Here is a 16,828-nt window from a genome sequence, read left to right as displayed (position 1 = left end):
AGATCACCTGAGCATAGGGAAGGTGGGCAGTCTCCGTGGGTCTGCGAGATCACCTGAGCATAGGGAAGCTCTACCTAGGAGTAGGAATGGAGGAAGGAGATTCTGAAGCCATGGGCTGACTGCTGTGTGTCTTGCTTTATCTGTAATACTGTTTCATGGGTTAAATTCCACATGAATTCCATGTGGTCGAATTATATGATTGTCTTGGGAGTCACTTCCTAGAAGGCCACCAGTCTAGGTCGGTTTACTTGGAGGAACTGTTGCAGTAATGTCATCATTTTTTCTCCTGCTAATTGTGAAAATTGCCTGTATTTTATTTGTAGAGTTTCCTTTCATTAATAATTTCTATTTGTCTTCAAATTTATGGCCAGCTCTTATTACCATTACTACCGCCTACCTCCAGCTAAAACAGAATTGCAGAGAGAACTCTATGGCATTAGGAGACAGGGAACATTGTGTGTGTGTGTGTGTGTGTGTGTGTGTGTGTGTGTGTGTTTGTGTGTGTGTGTGTGTATGTGGTGTGTACATAAGTGTATAGGGATGATGGTACATCTGGTGTGTGTGTGTGTGTGTGTGGTGTATGCATGTGTGTGTATGGGGATGGTATGTCTGTTGTGTGTGCAGAGGCAGAAGACAGCATGGGATGCTTTCCTCTGTCACTCTCTGTCCACCCCTTTGAGACAGGGTCTCTCCTCGGATCTGCGTCCTTGTTTAGGCTAGGAGCTCGCAAGCACCACTGATCCTCTGTGTCCTCTTCCCTCCCTGGAGCTGCTGGGCTGTTAGAGGTTTATGCTAGGATGCAGGACTCGTTTCATGTGTGCTGGGATCAACTCTGCTCCTCACAATCGTGGCTTCGTAACTGTTTAGCCCTCTCTCTAGCCTATGAAAAGCCATAAATGAACAATGTTACTCTGTTAGCCTGAAAATAAAAGTAGAGAAGACTGAGAGCAGAATTCAGTGGCCTCAACAAGAGAAATGGAAAATGAATAAAACAAATGTGTGGAGTCTTTAAAACATTAATAAAATTGACAAACCTCTGGCAGACTGATAGAAAAAAAGAGACAGACTATCAATATTAAGAGTAAAATAGGTATTGCTCCTGACCCCACAGACAGCAGAAGTACAGTTTAGGAATGATTCCATGTACATAAGTTTGTCAGTTGTGGTCAAATAATAATTTGTATTTTAAAAGTTGAGAAGAAATGCCAAGCACTATTTCTTTCATGCTGTGACATTGTTCAGGCAATGTATCCACCGTCTAGCTACCATGGCTGTTTCTCAAGAACATAACTTACTTTTTTTTTCACTTATATATATTTTTTATTCGTGCATGCTTATCTCCTAGCTCCATTGAGAATCTCCGAAATATTTAGTTTGTAGTATTGGAGGTATTGAAGTAACTGAAATGATTATGTTGTATTGAGCATGTACATACTGAATTTTATTAGGATGAGTATAATACAGTTTCATTGTCAACATAAGACTCATCTTGAGGAGAACTTAAATATGAAAATATTTTCTGAATTCTGATAACTATGTGCCAAAATTATGTTGTTGACCTTTGTATTCTGATGACTTGCTGCCTTGTGTTCATCTTTTTAACTTATTAGTAGTACTTTTCTGTTTACAGCAAGTCTTGCTTCTTATCTCTTTTGCTGATACGTGCCCTTTAACTGGTGTATTTAGGATGTCTGTACTTAAAGCAGTATTCTTAAAATTTGGCTAAGTCTATTGTCTTTACTGTTGTATTCTATTGTTCTACTTGATCTCCTATTTTATCCTCTTTTTGTATTAATTCATTTTTGGTAATTTCAGTCTTACTTTCTTTGGCTCACTGGCTAATTTTTGTTGAGTTAATTGAGTATTTGGTTTACGACCGACAGTGAACTCCTGGTCATGTCTACTATGGTGGCGCACTGCCTGTGCACAGCATGAGATCTTAGATGCATGTTTTCTCTTTATTTCCAGCTCTGGGCAGTGAATCTCATACACTTCCTTATATATTTTAAATCTCACTGCACACTTTTACTTTGCATCAAATGCTTGATTATTTTAAAGAGATTTATACTTAGCCATTGTTTCCAGTGTTACTCTTTTGTTTTATGTGTATCTAAATTTCTAACCGGCATTCTAACCTTTTCTATTTAAAGGGCACTGTGACTGTGTTTCCTGTCCATTTATGATGTGGGGACATTCTTTTATATGTGAAAAGGTCCCTTTTTACTTTAGTTTTTCCTTTCCTTGGCTTCAGATTTGAAGGCTGATGTATGTAGTCTCTCCTCTCTCTGAGTATTGAAGGTTTTGCTTCGTGATCTTCTGGCACATTGTCCTCACTGGAAGTCGGGGGTCACCCCTGCTGCCTGCTGCTCTGTGTGTGATGAGAGTCTTCTGTAAGCAGTTCTGCTGCGATTTTCCTTTTTAGTGTAGTTTCTTCGGGGCTGTGTGATGTCTGTGTGTGCATACATGGATGTGTGCATATACGAATGCAAATACACACAATTAGAGCATGCTGTGCTCTTGAATCTGTAGGTTTTTTTTGTCTTCATAAAGTTTTGGGCATTTTGGCTTCAGTTTCAAAAATCTTTCCATTCCTTTCTTGAGTCTGCTCTTTGAACTTCTATTATATGTATATTAGATTGTGGGGTTCTGTTCTTTTTTTAATTTTCCCTTTGTTTGGGTTTCACTGTGGATAGTTTTCTCATAGTTCCCAGAGCTGTTCTGTCTGTCTGCAGTATCTAACCTGTTTTAGACTCCACAGTTTTCGTGTCCAAAGTGTGAACCTTTTAAATAATTGTTTGCTTTGTTTTTTTTTTAAAGATTTATTTATTTTATGTGTATGAGTACACTGTAGCTGTACAGATGGCCATGAGCCATCATGTGGCTGCTGGGAATTGAACTCTGGCCCTGCTTGCTCTGGTGTAATACACTGTAGCTCTCTTCAGACGCACCAGAAGAGGGTATCTGATCTCATTACGGGTGGTTATGAGCCACTGTGTGATTGCTGGGATCCGAACTCAGGACCTTAGGAAGAGCAGTCAGTGTTCTTACCCGCTGAGCCATCTCGCCAGCTCCTTGCTTTGTTGTCTAACGTGGCCACTCTCACTCGGAGCTTCTTGAGTGCATGTTTTAAACTTCTTAAGCTGTATCTGCTCCTATGATGGCCCAGGGCTCCCGTCCCCTGGTTCCCACCTCTGGGTGATCACAGTCTGTTGACAAGTGCCACTGGCTTAAGAGTTGTCTCATGTCCATTATCCTAGGTATTGAGTTGCATCAGGTGGCTGGTGAGTCAGCCTCTTACCCTTTCTTGATTAGAAAGGGAAGCTGCACCCTTTATGTTGCTCATTCTGCACGTGATACAGAACTCTTCTCCAAACCTTCATGTCCTCACATACACACTTCAGTTATTTTGAGTTTCACAAGAAAGAGTGTACATTTTGTTTATGATTATATCTAAACTGTGTGACATTCTTGCTGTATTTTGTTGATTAAATGGGTTGTATATAGGGGCATGCAAGCATACTGTTGTGAATAGGCACGTATGCATAATATACTAGATAGGGTTATTGCTAGTGTCTTATGAGCAATACAACGTATTAGAAACTTAGAGTTCCATCTTTTATGTATGCAGAACTCTGAAGCAGAGGTTCGTAGTAGATAGGGGTTCCTGTGAAGTAGTTAGTGATCCATATTCTTCTGTATTGGGCTTTGTAATCTTGTTGTGCAGACTAGCCACAATCCAGCAGTAAGCGCACACACAGTGTTTGAACAGGGGAGCCACGTGTGGGACTCAAGTTGTGAGATGGCAGGGTTATTGTGCAATTCTGCATTTGTCTGGCCTGCCTTCCCCAGGCTGTTATGAAGATCAGCCTGGGCAGAAGAAGGAAGGGCTTTAGTATGTCCTTATTAAAATGTGGATTTTCGTATCTCACTGCAGAGCCGCTGAAACAGGATTATTGTGTTGAAGCCTAGAAACAGATGTTTCCCCGCAAACTTCCCTGTTAAATGTTACAGTCACCAAGAACAAGCCCTTCTGCTGTGAGGGATTAGCTTCAGGTTTTAGAATTCCAGAATGAAATGGCTTAGGAAGTGAACTGCAGGAAAGCTTGCAGCCAGAGGGAACTGCTCAAGACTCATGCCTCATTTAGTTAGCATGACCCTGCTATGATAATTGTAGCCAAAGAAAGGTGAACATTTAGGAGGCTACTTCAGTAACAAAGTGTTTGACTTTGTAGTGTGCAGGAATAAACCAAACATGACCCTATGTTTGTTTACTTTGGCAGGGTTTGGTGGTATATGTCTGTAATCTTAGCACTCAGAACACTGAGGTAGGAGGATTGCTATGAATTTGAGGTCAGTCTGGACTACATAGTAAATTACAGGCTATTCTGAACTAGAGTGAAGCTTTGTCTCAAAAAATAACCCACACTAAATTAAAAGCATTTAGAAGTTGGACAGAAGAGATGTAGTAAATGTGCCTCAGTGGCTCTGCACGGCCTTTCTCCCTAACATCTCTGAAGTGACATGGGTCTTAACATTGTTACCAGTTAGTCAGCAGCAGGACAGTTGCGAAGCCTACTTACGCATGAGCTTGATCAGTGCTGCCCTGCTAACCTTGCTGAGCTGGGTGCTTTATTGTTGGTTTTAACTACTAGGTGAAACACCTTTAAAAGCGCCTTCCTGTAATGAGGTATTGAGATGGAAACCTAGACTGACAGGGTAAGAACCTGTTCTCTTGAGTTCTCAAGAGCGGCAGCCCGAAGAAGAGAGGAAGCACTGAATCACGTTTCAGCAGCGAGGAAGCACTGAATCACGTTTCAGCAGCAGCAGTTTTCTTGCTGTGTGTATGAGTGTGTATCATATGAAAAGTTATGAAGTCCAGCTAGCTACAAAGCGTAGATGAGCAGTAGTGATTGCACAGTGTGCCTGAGGCCCGGGTGCTTCAGTCTCCAGCCCTGGGGTGGGGATGAGGTCTTAGGGCTGGGGGTAGGGAGGACCAGCCCGCCATTGCATGTACGGCCCCAGCTGCTTTGAGAGGACGCTGAGCTACAGAAGGGTTTCTGGGCCCCAAGAGTCCTGGGACCAGCTTGCGAGACATAGCAAGACCCCTTCTGGGAGTACAGAGAAGATGAGCCCTGATGTTCTGTTCTGTATAAGCGTCCCTCTCCTTCCTTCTCTACATTTGCATTCTAAATCCATGTCACTGGCCTAAAACATCAGAGGAATTACTGTGATATGTGCCTCCAGTTTGTTTGTTTGTTTTCTTTAAAACAAAACAAAACAAAACTTAGCCACACTATACAAGTGGTGCATTCTGAATGGCAAACCGGAGGGTTGCTTCCTGGATTAAACACCTTAGTGTCTCCTGTTGTCTTTTGGTAATTCCCCCTGGCTTTAAGATAAGTACTGACTCACTAACAAAGTTAGGTTTGTTTAGGGAGGGAAGATTGAATAACCCTGTCACCTTGCAGGGCACTACTGATAAGGAAGTACAGATGTTAAAAGTACTCACAAGTACAGTACTCATACCTCATTTGTGCTGGCTGAGCTGGACCTTGAAGCAGACGAAACAAAGATGGGAAAGAGTTCAGATGGATTGGACCAGGCTGGAGAGTGGAAGAGGGACTGGGTAGGCTTGACCCTGTTCAGAGTGTGAATCAAGGACGAGCTCTGCAGAGGCAAATAGCACAAGCTCTTGAGGGCCTTTGGTGCTTGGGTGGCGTCATGCTGCTGCAGTAGGTGGTCAGCAGCCGGTGTAGAGCTCTGCTTCAGTGAGTGACAGGCATTCTTGTGGCTCCAGTTGTCAGGGAGTGGTCCAGGAGCCTTCCTGTTTGCGTTCCATGTTCCTGAGGAGCATTTTGGTGCTCACTGGCCATTGCCGTTCTCAGCACTGTAAAGGATTCGCGTCCTCCTGGAATCTCTGCTCACGTGCATTGTGTCTAGGATGTAATGCAGCCGAAGGTGTACTGTGCAGCTGCTTCACATTGGGTCTCACTGCGTTCCTTGCATATCTCAAAGCTACATTGCTTACTTCCTCTACCCTGGGTGATGGTCATCTGTTGTGTGCATTGACTACAGTTACCTATTTGCTTAATAAAAGATACCTTGACTGCTTCATTCAGAGTCTGGGAAATTACACATAAAGTCTTAAAGCCATCTGTGTGCATGTTTTTGCGTACGCATGTCTTCGGCTCTTTTGGATCTGTGGCCAGGCAGTGTGATTGTGGGATCATTTGTTAAGACTGTGTCTCACTTTGTAAGAAATTGTCAAATGGTTTTCCAGAGCGACTGCATTGCTTCTACTCCCAGTAGCAAGGGCCGAGCGTTTCCTGTACTCCACATACAGGCACTCAGGGTTGTCAGGGGTTAGATTTTGTCTGTCCTGATGGTTGCCTAGTGGTATCATGTTGTAATTTGCAGTTGCTAGTGAAAGAACATTGAGCATCTTTCTTAGGCTTGTCACTTGTGTATCTTCTTTGGTGAAATGTTTTGGTCTAATGTTTTGTCCATTTTTAAAGTTTTTTCTTCTCTTAATGTTATAATTTTTTTTGACATATTTTGGATAATAGTTCTTCACGATATATATCTTTTGCAAATACTTTCTCCTATTTGTGGCTCAACTGAGTGCCTTCCCCCCATATGTGTGTCTGTGTACGTCTGTATGTCTGTGTGTCTATCTGTCTCTCCTCACGCCAGGGCCTCCTCCTGTTAGGCCAGCACACTCCCACTGAACCATCCCCTCAGTTGCTTGTATTCTTCTAGTCACAGAGCTACAGTAGGGTTCCTTTTTGCTTTCAGGACAGCTTGCAGCAGCTTGTATATTGTTTAGGTTACTAACAGTTAGTCCCTGCTCCATGGCCAAGCAGGTCATAGGGCACACACTTCCTGAAGTTTTACAGGTGTATTACTTTGTGGCCTTTTACAAGAAACAGTTTGGTTGGATAGAAAACACTCAGTGTACACTCTAGAGTTTCTTCACTTCATTGTAGTAGCCCAAAATACTGTTGTTGACATTTCAGACTAATCCAGTTTTTTTCCTCCCTTTTGGGTAACTTGGCTTTGTGTTTAATTTTTAATTTTTTAAAGTTTTTAGCAGACAGGAAATGTAAAAATTATGTTCATTAATATATTACCATGTATGTTTCAGTGCATATGTATATTATATCATGCTTAAATCGTGTTAATCATATTTAGCTCTTCAAATTTTCTATTGACAGAGTTCTTGAAATCCTTTATTACAGCATTTTGAAATGTTTAGCACACTATTATTTTTAGTCACTCTGCTCTAAGAGAGCATGCCAGAATGTCTTGTATCTGTTTAACTGTAACTTTATGTATCCATTTCTGATTCTTGGGTCTCTGGTAGAGTATTTAGTCCCTGTGAGGTAGGAGGGTCGCAGGTGTGGCTTTCCTTGTGATTTTGTCATCACTTAAACATCTCTCAAGAGTTGTGCCTAGTTCAGCCAGGTTCCCTCCAGTGCAGCATTTGGGGTTTAGAGTCTCAGCATTCCACTGTAGGATTGGAGTTTTGCATCGGGTCCTTGCCTCAACCCTCTGCACTGTTTGACGGTCTTCCCTTAGCTCTAGGCTGGCTGTGCTGAGGGCTCTTGCTCACCACTCACTCCCTCTGCCCTGGGTGTGCACTTAGGATCCTGGGTGCGAGCTCAGGGCTTTCCTAGTGGCTTGCTGCCTGCAGGATGGAACTGTTGGTTGCATTTACCCACAGGCGAGGCCTGGGAAACCTTTCTGCTTTTTTCCATTTTCCTCAGATATGTTCTTTCAGTTTTATCCAAAGTTAGAGTTCTCATATTTAGAGGTATTTTTGATGAGTTGTGTCTCTGAGTCTCTCACTCATCATTGAGCAATCATTGAGGATACATTCTCTTATGTCCTGAGACTTGTGAGGTTCTCTTTTACCAAGCCTTGCTGCGACGGTTTAGCATTAGGATCTGATATCTTAGGATATTTGTTCTTTAGGAGTTATCCTTGGGAGATTAAACCCTAAACTGCCATCACAATCACAACATGACTCATTGTTACATTCTCAGAGTAACTGTGAGTGACCTGTTTCTTAAATCTGTGTTTGAAAGGTTAACATAGGGTGACTGCAGCATATAAAATCCATCAGTTTGATGCGTTAATAAAATAATTTTGTGTGTGGTGTGTGTGTGCATTGTGCATGCAGATGTGCATGCATGTGCAAATGTGTGGAGATCAAAGGCCAATAGTGGGTGTCCTCTTTAGTTGCTCTCCGTCTTATGAGTTGGAACAGTCTCTCTCACAGGGCTTGGACCTCACCTGTTTTGCAGGCTGGCTAGCATGGGTTCTGAGGATCTGCCAGTCTCTGCCTCTTCACCTGAGCTTAGAGGCGTGCACGGCTGTGCCTGGCTTTTTGACATGGGTTCTGGGTCCAGATCCAGGTCTTTGTGCTTTTGTGGCAGGGACTTTACTGACTGAGCCATCTTCCCCTTTAAATAAACATTAAAAATTAATTAATTTTATTGGCATTAATAAGAAAATTGAAAGAGGTACAAGCTTGGTAGAAATAAGTATGTTTAGAGGAAAGCTAAAGGGGCAATAGTGGTTTTATGTGTCATATTAACAGCTAGTCTTTGAATGTTTTATGGAAGAAATATAATGTAACATGTTGGCTTAGTTGTAATTTTAGAATTTATAATTCATTATAATTCATTTTCAGTATTAACATGTAGGAGATGATACTAACATTTTATAATTTTATTAACTTATATAATCTATACAGTTTCACTTCAGACTGAAGAGATCTAAAACAAAATTATCAATTTTTCATAGGAATTGAAGTTAAAAGATGAAGAATGTGAGAGACTTTCGAAAGTGCGAGATCAACTTGGGCAGGAGTTGGAAGAACTCACAGCTAGCTTGTTTGAGGTTGGTCTGTTCACACCGTGGCCAAGAGCAACATCTCAATTGTATATGTTGGTAGAACTGGTTTGTGAAGACGTCTTGAGAAAGATACGGCTAGCTTCACGTGTGTTCGTAATACCTTTAAGCAAGACAGAGAACAAGATCTTTAAGGAAATGTAGTCTTTAATTTAAAATAGTGAAAAGAGGAATTAGGAGCACTGTAGCACATCAGTGTTGGGCAGTTAGCCATGTTCGTGGGAACGGAAAGGTCAGTGACTTTAGTTTTTAAGTTTACCAGTTATTTAGGGCTACTTGGATTTTTTAAAATTATTTTTAATTTTCTTTTATAATTGCAAACCCTTGAGGTATATTCATTACTTCTGGGTGATTTGAAGAACATGAGGTGGTGTACCTTCATCTTCAACTTGCCCTCAGGACCAGGATTTCTACCCAGCTCAGCTTGGACAGAGAGACATGCGCAGTGGGCCGTGTGTAGGACAGGCAGAGATAGACAGATACCTCTGTCTTGTAAAGGACTGGGTCATATGACACTGGAGGTTGCCACGTCGAAGAGCTGTAAGGTGGGATTAGCAAACCAGCTGAGCCTGATGACCTGAAGAATGGGATGTGAGGTCTGAAGGACAAATAGAGTTTTTTACTCACTGGAAGGTGGCTTTTGATGAGCTCAGCTTCCTCTAGCGGTAGAGGCCATTGACTTAGTGCCGTCTGCCTTGGGAAGTGCACAAACTTGTTAATCTGATCCAGAACTCCATTACAGAAATCCCCAGGATACTGGATGATAATATAGGAAATAGGTTTGACCTCCGAATACTAACTAGGAAAGAAAAGTAGTTCTATTTTTCAAGTTTGTAAATTTGTACATGTGTGTAAGAACAGAGATCACAAGTGAGCACATGACAGCCTCAGGTGAAAACAGCTAAATGGAGAAAGGGTAAAAACAGGTAAATTATATGAAAAGTGTAGCACTAATGCATAGGTTAGAAATGTACTTACACATGAAGTATTGAATGACTGCAATCACCGGCATGTGTTATGGAAACACAATAAGAAAAGAAGTGAGCTCTGACACCAGTTACAAAGTGTATGGCGAGTGGAGGCAGATAGAGGTTGCTCTGCTAAAAAACAGTGTTCTAATGGGGGAACGCCTGGTTTGAATTCTGATAACCAAGGTTTAAAACGTATATTAGATATACAAAGGAGAGGAAAGAATCAAAGCATGCCAGCATGTGCACACACAAGCACTCGAGCACACACACACACACACACACACACAAGCACACGCACACGCACCAAGCCACAGTAAAAGAGAACAAGAGAAAAGAGGAACAAGGAAGCTGTAGGACAGAAAAAACACAAACTTACAAAATGGGGAGAGTAAGCCTTTAATTACTTTAAATGTAAACAAACCAAATTCCCCAATCAAAAAATGCAGGGTAGATACAGGCTGTAGGTGAAGAGGTGGAGAAGTATTCTGTGCAGGGGAAGGAGAAGAAGGTGGCTGTATGTGAATTGCACATAATAGACTTTCAGTCAAAACTGTCATTAAGAAAGTCAGGCAGTGGTGGCACACACCTTTAATGCCAGCACTTGCGGGGCAGAGGCAGGCAGATTTCTGAGTTTGAGTCCAGCCTGGTCTACAGAGTGAGTTCCAGGACAGCCAGGGCTACACAGAGAAACCCTGTCTCGGGAAAAAAAAAAAAAGAGAGATAAGGTCATTTCATAATGACAGAAGGATCAGTTGATTGGATGATACAATTAAGTATGTACCTAATAACAAAGCAAATATCAGATCTGAAGGGAGGAAGCGCAGTACCGTAATAGTGATATGTTGCTGTGATTGTTCTCATAGAAAAGCAAGACAAAGTAGCAGGGTGGATTGACACCAGACCAGACACCCCTAGATGTACACAGAACTCTCCACATGACAAAAGAATCCATGCTTTTCTCGTGTGTATGTGAAATAGTGTCTGGGATAATTCCTGTTACATCACAAAATTCATTATAAATTTAAAAAGGCAAAAGATCCCCACTGCTCTTTTCCGTTTTTCTCAGATATCTTCTTTCAGTTTATCCACAAATGAGGCCCGGGAAACCTTTCTGCCCCAGTGAAATCTAATTAGAAATAACAACAACACAGTAAACTGCACAAGTATGTGGATACTAAAATACTCTGAACTGTGAGGCTAAAGAAGGAACCAAAAGGAAATTTGAAAAACTTGTTGAGACAAATTAAGAACATAGCATAGGAGATGCAGCAAAGGCAGAACTAAGAAAATTACATAGCTGTAAATGCCTATAGAAAAATACAGGAGGACACTCAATCGAATACCACACCTCAAGGAATTTGAAAAAGAGCAAACTGAGCTCCAAGACAGCAGGAAGAAGGAAATATCAAAGTATAAAAGGAACAGAGACAAGAGAAAAAAAGAAAATATCAATAAAACTAAGAGTTGTTTTTGAAAAAAAGGAAATAACCAGGATCTTTACTAAGCTGAGGAATAAAAAAGAAAGTTTTAAAAAGATGAAAGAAGAGACATACTGAAGACGTTTTAAAGGCCATAGAGTCCTTTAAGAAAAAACATACTCCAGTCATACACTACTCCAGGAGAAATGGAGAGATTCCTAGAAATATGAATTCATCAAAATGGAGGGAAGATGGCATAGTCAGAAGAGACCAGTGACAAGCAAGTTGGTGATGGATATGACTAGCCAAAGCCAGCTTACCAACAGAGAGCAGCCCAGAGCTGGGCAGCGTCACATAAATAAAGGGTGTGTCACCAGCCAGTGACACAGGATAATACACATCCCCAGTCGCTCAAAACAAAGCAGAAGAAGGAACACAGAAGGGAGCACACTTGTTGAAGCATTTTGTCAAGTTAGAACCACTGTACTGTCAACACCAGTGAAAATTCCATAAGGAAAAAAGCCTGTGGGCCAGTATTGGATCTTGATACACAAAGATTCAAAAATCGTCAGTAAATACTAACAACCCGCGTCCAAAAGCACACAGGAAAACCACATACCATGGCCCAACAGGACTTCTCCTTGGACTGCAAGGATGATCCAGCAGGTCAGTCCATGAGGCACACTGCATAAAGGAAATAGAAGTGTTGATCATCTCAATAGAGGGAGAAAAAGCATCTTACAAAAGCCAAAGTAATGATAAAATCTTCAGCAAAAGAGGTATTAGAGGAATGTTATTTAACATGGTGATGACCAAATATTAAACAGGTGCATCCTACTCCCTGGTAAACAAGAGTTATTTCCTCTGCGATCTGGTACAAGCCAATGGCTTTCTACCTCAACACTTCTCCTTCGTATAGGACTAAGGATCATAGTCAGAATAATTCACAAGGAGAGGAAGGAAATTAGGCCTGCAGATGATTGTTGATTATATAGAGAATCCAAAAGATTCAGCAGTAAAAACAGAATAAGAAATGAACTTTGTGAAGTTTGAGATTTAAAAAAAAAAAATCAGCGTTTATATGCTATACATGATCTGAAAAGGGAATTAAAGAAATGGCTTCACAGATGCTCTACGGAAGTCACATCCACAGGAGTCACTTATGTAGAAGTAAGCTGGGGTTGGCACACTGAACGTCAGGACAGGTTGATGTGAGGGGAATTTAAAGAAGACATCATTCCATGGGTTAGAAGAATTATTTTAGCATTTAAATTTCTGTATAACCAGTGGTCTGCAGATTCATTATAGTCACTATCAAAATCCCAAGTATATTATTTGCAGAAATAGAAAAAAAAAATCTTAATTCACATGAATTGATGAAAGAGCCAAACAAAGTACTCTTGAGCAAGAACAGTAAGCTAGATACAGCATTTCCTGATTTCAGTCTATGGCAGAGTAACAGTAATCAAAACTGGTGTGACTGAGAAGAGTGAGTAGAGTCCAGAAATAAGTGTGCATTGATAATCCACTGCTTGTTAGTGACAGGAAGGACAGCCCCTTCAGACACTGGAAAATATACCTGCGTGCACATGGATGTGACTGCACCATACACTCTAAACAGACCCCACAAATTAAGTCAAAAGACTGGAAACCACACGACCACTGGCTTGGGAAGAGCTGCTTGACAGTGGTCTGGGCAGGGTTTGTTGCTGCTGCTGCTGCTGTTGTTTTATGTGAAACCAGAAGCTCAGGAACCATCACAGAAACAGAGAGATGCAATTGCATCTAACTAACGCCTGCAAACAGTCACCCAGATAACATACAGTGCAGCAGAGAGAACATGCACAGTGTGCCTGCAAACAGTCACCCAAATAACATACAGTGTAGCGGAGAGAACATGCACACAGTGTGCCTGCAAAGAGTTGCCCAGATAACATACAGTGCAGCGGAGAGAACATGTACAGAGTATGTCTGGCAAGGGGTTAATTGCAGCATATATAAAGAATATCAAAGTGAACAACACAGTCAAAAGAGATGAAGCACCCAACAGAGAGATGGGCAGGCATCAGAAGCTGTATGAAAGGTGTTTAACATCAGCAGTCAGGTAATACAAATCCAAACACAGTGAGACACTAACACTGCCTCAAAATCTCAAGAGTGTTGGCGAGGTGTGGTGCTGTTGGTATGGCCGATACAAACAAAAGGATGGCAGTTTCTCCTTTAAAAAGTAAAGATAGAGCTAGTATGTGGCACATGCTTTCATCTCAGCACTCAGGAGGCAGAGACAGGCAGATCTCTGATTCAAGGTTAGCCTGGTCTACATAGAGAGTTCCATGATTTCCAGCATTACATGGTGAGGCCTTGTCCTTAAAAAACAGACAACCCCTCCATCCCCCAACAAGCAAACAAACAAACAAAAAAGACAAAAACAACTACAACAACAAAAAACTAGAAGCGTGCAATCCCCGCTTGGAGTGTGCATCAAAATTCAAAGGGAATTGAACTCAGGACCTCTGGAAGAGCAGTCAGTGCTCCTAACCACTGAGCATCTCTTCAGCCCATGAAATAAAGTTCTTGATAGCTGTATCCTTATATTCATTTCTGTAGTATTATCCCAAGCCAGATGTGAGCCTGTATCCAACAGTGAATGACTTAAGGCTGAAGTGTGTTGTGTGTTTATAAAACATTAGCTTTTTAAAAAGGGAAATCAGGTTGACGTGACTCAATAGATAAAGGTGCTCTCTGTGCAGGTTGACGACTAGTCCCTGGATCCTGTGGTGGAAGAGGAGTGCCATTCCTGACGGTTGTCCTCTGATAGACAGACACACACACACACTCATAAATCTATTAAAGTTAAAGAAAATCTTACCGACGGAGTGTTGGTTAACCATAGGGACTGTCAGGCATGTAAAGTAAGTGTGCACAGTGACTGAGTTGGATGCTGGAAGTTCGCTGAAAAGTAGATCTCAGGTGTACCCACTATCCAAAAAAAAAAAAAAAAAAAAAAAAAAAAAAAAAAACAAGGGCGAGATGAGGTGGGTATGGTTTTGTTTTTTAATTGAAAGTCCAACCTTCTGTTTTTACTGAGACAGGCAGTTCATTCATGTTTTACCTCTGGTTGCTTCCACACAGTAAATCCAAGAACGCCATTTGGCCCTTTACAGAAGTTGGTGATTCCTAGTACATACACCGGCTCCATAAATGGGGGCTGTGTGACTGAACGTGGAGGTACAGAAGATAGGGCAGCAGGATCTTCTGTGTGTACAGTAACCAGAGAGGAGCTTGAAACCAAGCACTAACGGAAGTCTCATCACACGACCTCACCGCTGCTGTGGTTCTGAGCATATAGCACGCTCACTCTGCATTGCGCGCTCCACCACCCGTGAATGTGGCCTGAGATGCTGAGGGAGGCCCAGATGCAAGACTTCAGTCGGTTAGGAGCTGCTGTGGTTTTACTGTATATAGTTTTCTGTTCCTGTAGAAACATACAGGTCTAATTACAGAAAACAGGATTTTATTATATGGCCTTCTTACTCATTCCTCAGGGTGTATGTATAAAAAGTTTGAATTTTAAAAATGGCTGTTTTAGGGCCAGCAAGGTAGCTCAGCAGGTAAGGACCCTCGTGGCCAAGCCTGATCCAAGTTCCATCCCTGGGACCCATGTGGTGGATATACAGAGCTAACTTGTGCAAGTTGTCCTCTGATTTCTACTTGCATGTCATGGTACACACAAAATAAATTAATAATATAAAAAAAAATCTAAAAAGAAAAATTGCAGTTTGTAGTGTTTGCTTGAGTTTTACTTAAAAGAAGACAATCATTAAAAAGAGGAGTTGGAAAAAACTGTTAAGAGCCAGAAGCTGTGGAGGAGGACTGCAAAATGCTATCTTCCTAGCACCCACCCAGCCTGCACTGGACCTGCGTACGACTAGGCCTGCCACCAGTCTCGCGTGCACTGGGAGGGCTTAGCCCACCTGAGCTGCTGGCTCCCGATTGTCATTGTCTTTACCTATGTACCAGCTATATATAGGTGAGCCACCAAGTCCCAGTGGATAGTTCAAACTTGATCACATAGATGACTCAGGGTGTCAGAAGTCAGACTGTAAAAAGGAAGCTTGGCAGGTTGGAGGAGAGAGGCCAGACGTGGGATGGAAATAGCCAGAGTTCATTGCACATGTCTCCAATTGTCAAAGAAAAAATTTAATGAAAGTTACATGGTTTAAAAGTTGATGTCGTTAGCTTTGGGTTGGGACAAAGTTTTTAACAGTTTCTGAAATTGTCCTAAACATACTTCTGCCATTTGTACTAGAAGACTTTCTCAGCATTATAAAGTGTTCTTGGCAAAGCTCAGTCTCTGGAGAAAGCTTGGGGAGCCCTGCCGTGTTCAGTGCTTACAGCACCTGACTTTCAGAAGGATGGTAGAAGAACATAACCCCAGCATGTAGAAATTTTGCATTTTGATGTTCTATTGATTGGCAGACCCGTGCCATATGCTTTGTGCCTCAGGCTAGTGCTCCCTTCTCTGGGAGCTGCACCTGTGTATCGGTGTCCCTCTTGAAGCTGGAAAGGTTCATATCCTACCTCACCTTGGGTTTTATCCTGGCCTTGGTTCTGGTTATTCGCTATTTTCTTAGTTCTTTGAAGCTTTCAAAGCTGGCTTAGAAGCATCAGCTCTTCCAGTTGTTCACTCTTAAGTCTCATCCAGATTGCACAGCTGACAGCAAGAGTCCATCCTGCCCTGTTAAGCAGGTATTCTGTTTGACATTAGTTTCTTCTGCATTAGAGTTAAATGTCGGTTATCTTAGGAGAGATCAGAGCAGATAGGGTTCTTGTTTTAGAAATACATGTCAAATAGTCTTTTAACAGCTCCTCCTTACCCCAGGAAAGTCCAGCCAATCTGCACCAACTGTTGGTTTCAGAAGGGAAGAGCTGATCCCGTTCCTTCCGACAGTTCTTAAGGACTTTGCCAGATGAGCAGGGTGTGGTGACTGGAGTAGCTCCACAGTTCATCTCATTTCATTACAACCATCAATGGTGGGCGTTCGATTATTTAATTCAGTCTGAGGTTTGTGTCCCCAAGACACACAAGCTGCTGCCGATGAGCAGCTGTGAGCGACTTGCCACACTCTGAGGGAGAGCTTGTCACCTACCACCTTCAGGTCACAGGCCTGGTAGAGCTGTCAGACTATGTGTTTGTTAAGTATCTTTGAATCTCCTTTGCATATCTTGCATTCCCAAATACTAAATTCAAAACCACATTTTGTTCCTAGTTATTCTAATCTATACAGATTATTTCATACAAAAGCATAATCTTTAAAATATAAGATCATGTTATTCTTCCTTAAAGAATTCATCTTTCACTTAGAGTGAAGTCCGGGGTTGTCACCCTGATTTCTGTCGCAAGCTCTTTAGGAGCTGGCCTTTGTCTTGTTCCTCTTTCACTGTCAGAACCTGGAACAGTAACTCCTAAAGAGAAGTCATTAGTAAGTACTGTATGACGAAAGGCAGGGCCGTGCTGCAGTT

General features: G+C 41.8%; 1 protein-coding gene across 4 annotated transcripts in view; it reads left to right on the top strand.

The window, feature by feature from the left end:
• The window catches only part of Rab3ip (RAB3A interacting protein), a 47,196-nt gene that overhangs the window by 16,761 nt on the left and 13,607 nt on the right, over window positions 1-16,828 (top strand). For all 4 annotated transcript variants that reach the window (XM_031349274.1, XM_031349273.1, XM_031349272.1 and 1 more), the window contains exon 4: window positions 8,809-8,904. In XM_031349274.1, the coding sequence (XP_031205134.1) occupies window positions 8,809-8,904 (96 nt within the window). The remainder of the gene's footprint in view (window positions 1-8,808; window positions 8,905-16,828) is intronic.

Source organism: Mastomys coucha, unplaced genomic scaffold (assembly GCF_008632895.1).
Source record: "Mastomys coucha isolate ucsf_1 unplaced genomic scaffold, UCSF_Mcou_1 pScaffold4, whole genome shotgun sequence".
Lineage (NCBI taxonomy): Eukaryota > Metazoa > Chordata > Mammalia > Rodentia > Muridae > Mastomys > Mastomys coucha.
This window is presented reverse-complemented; position numbering and strand designations above follow the sequence as displayed.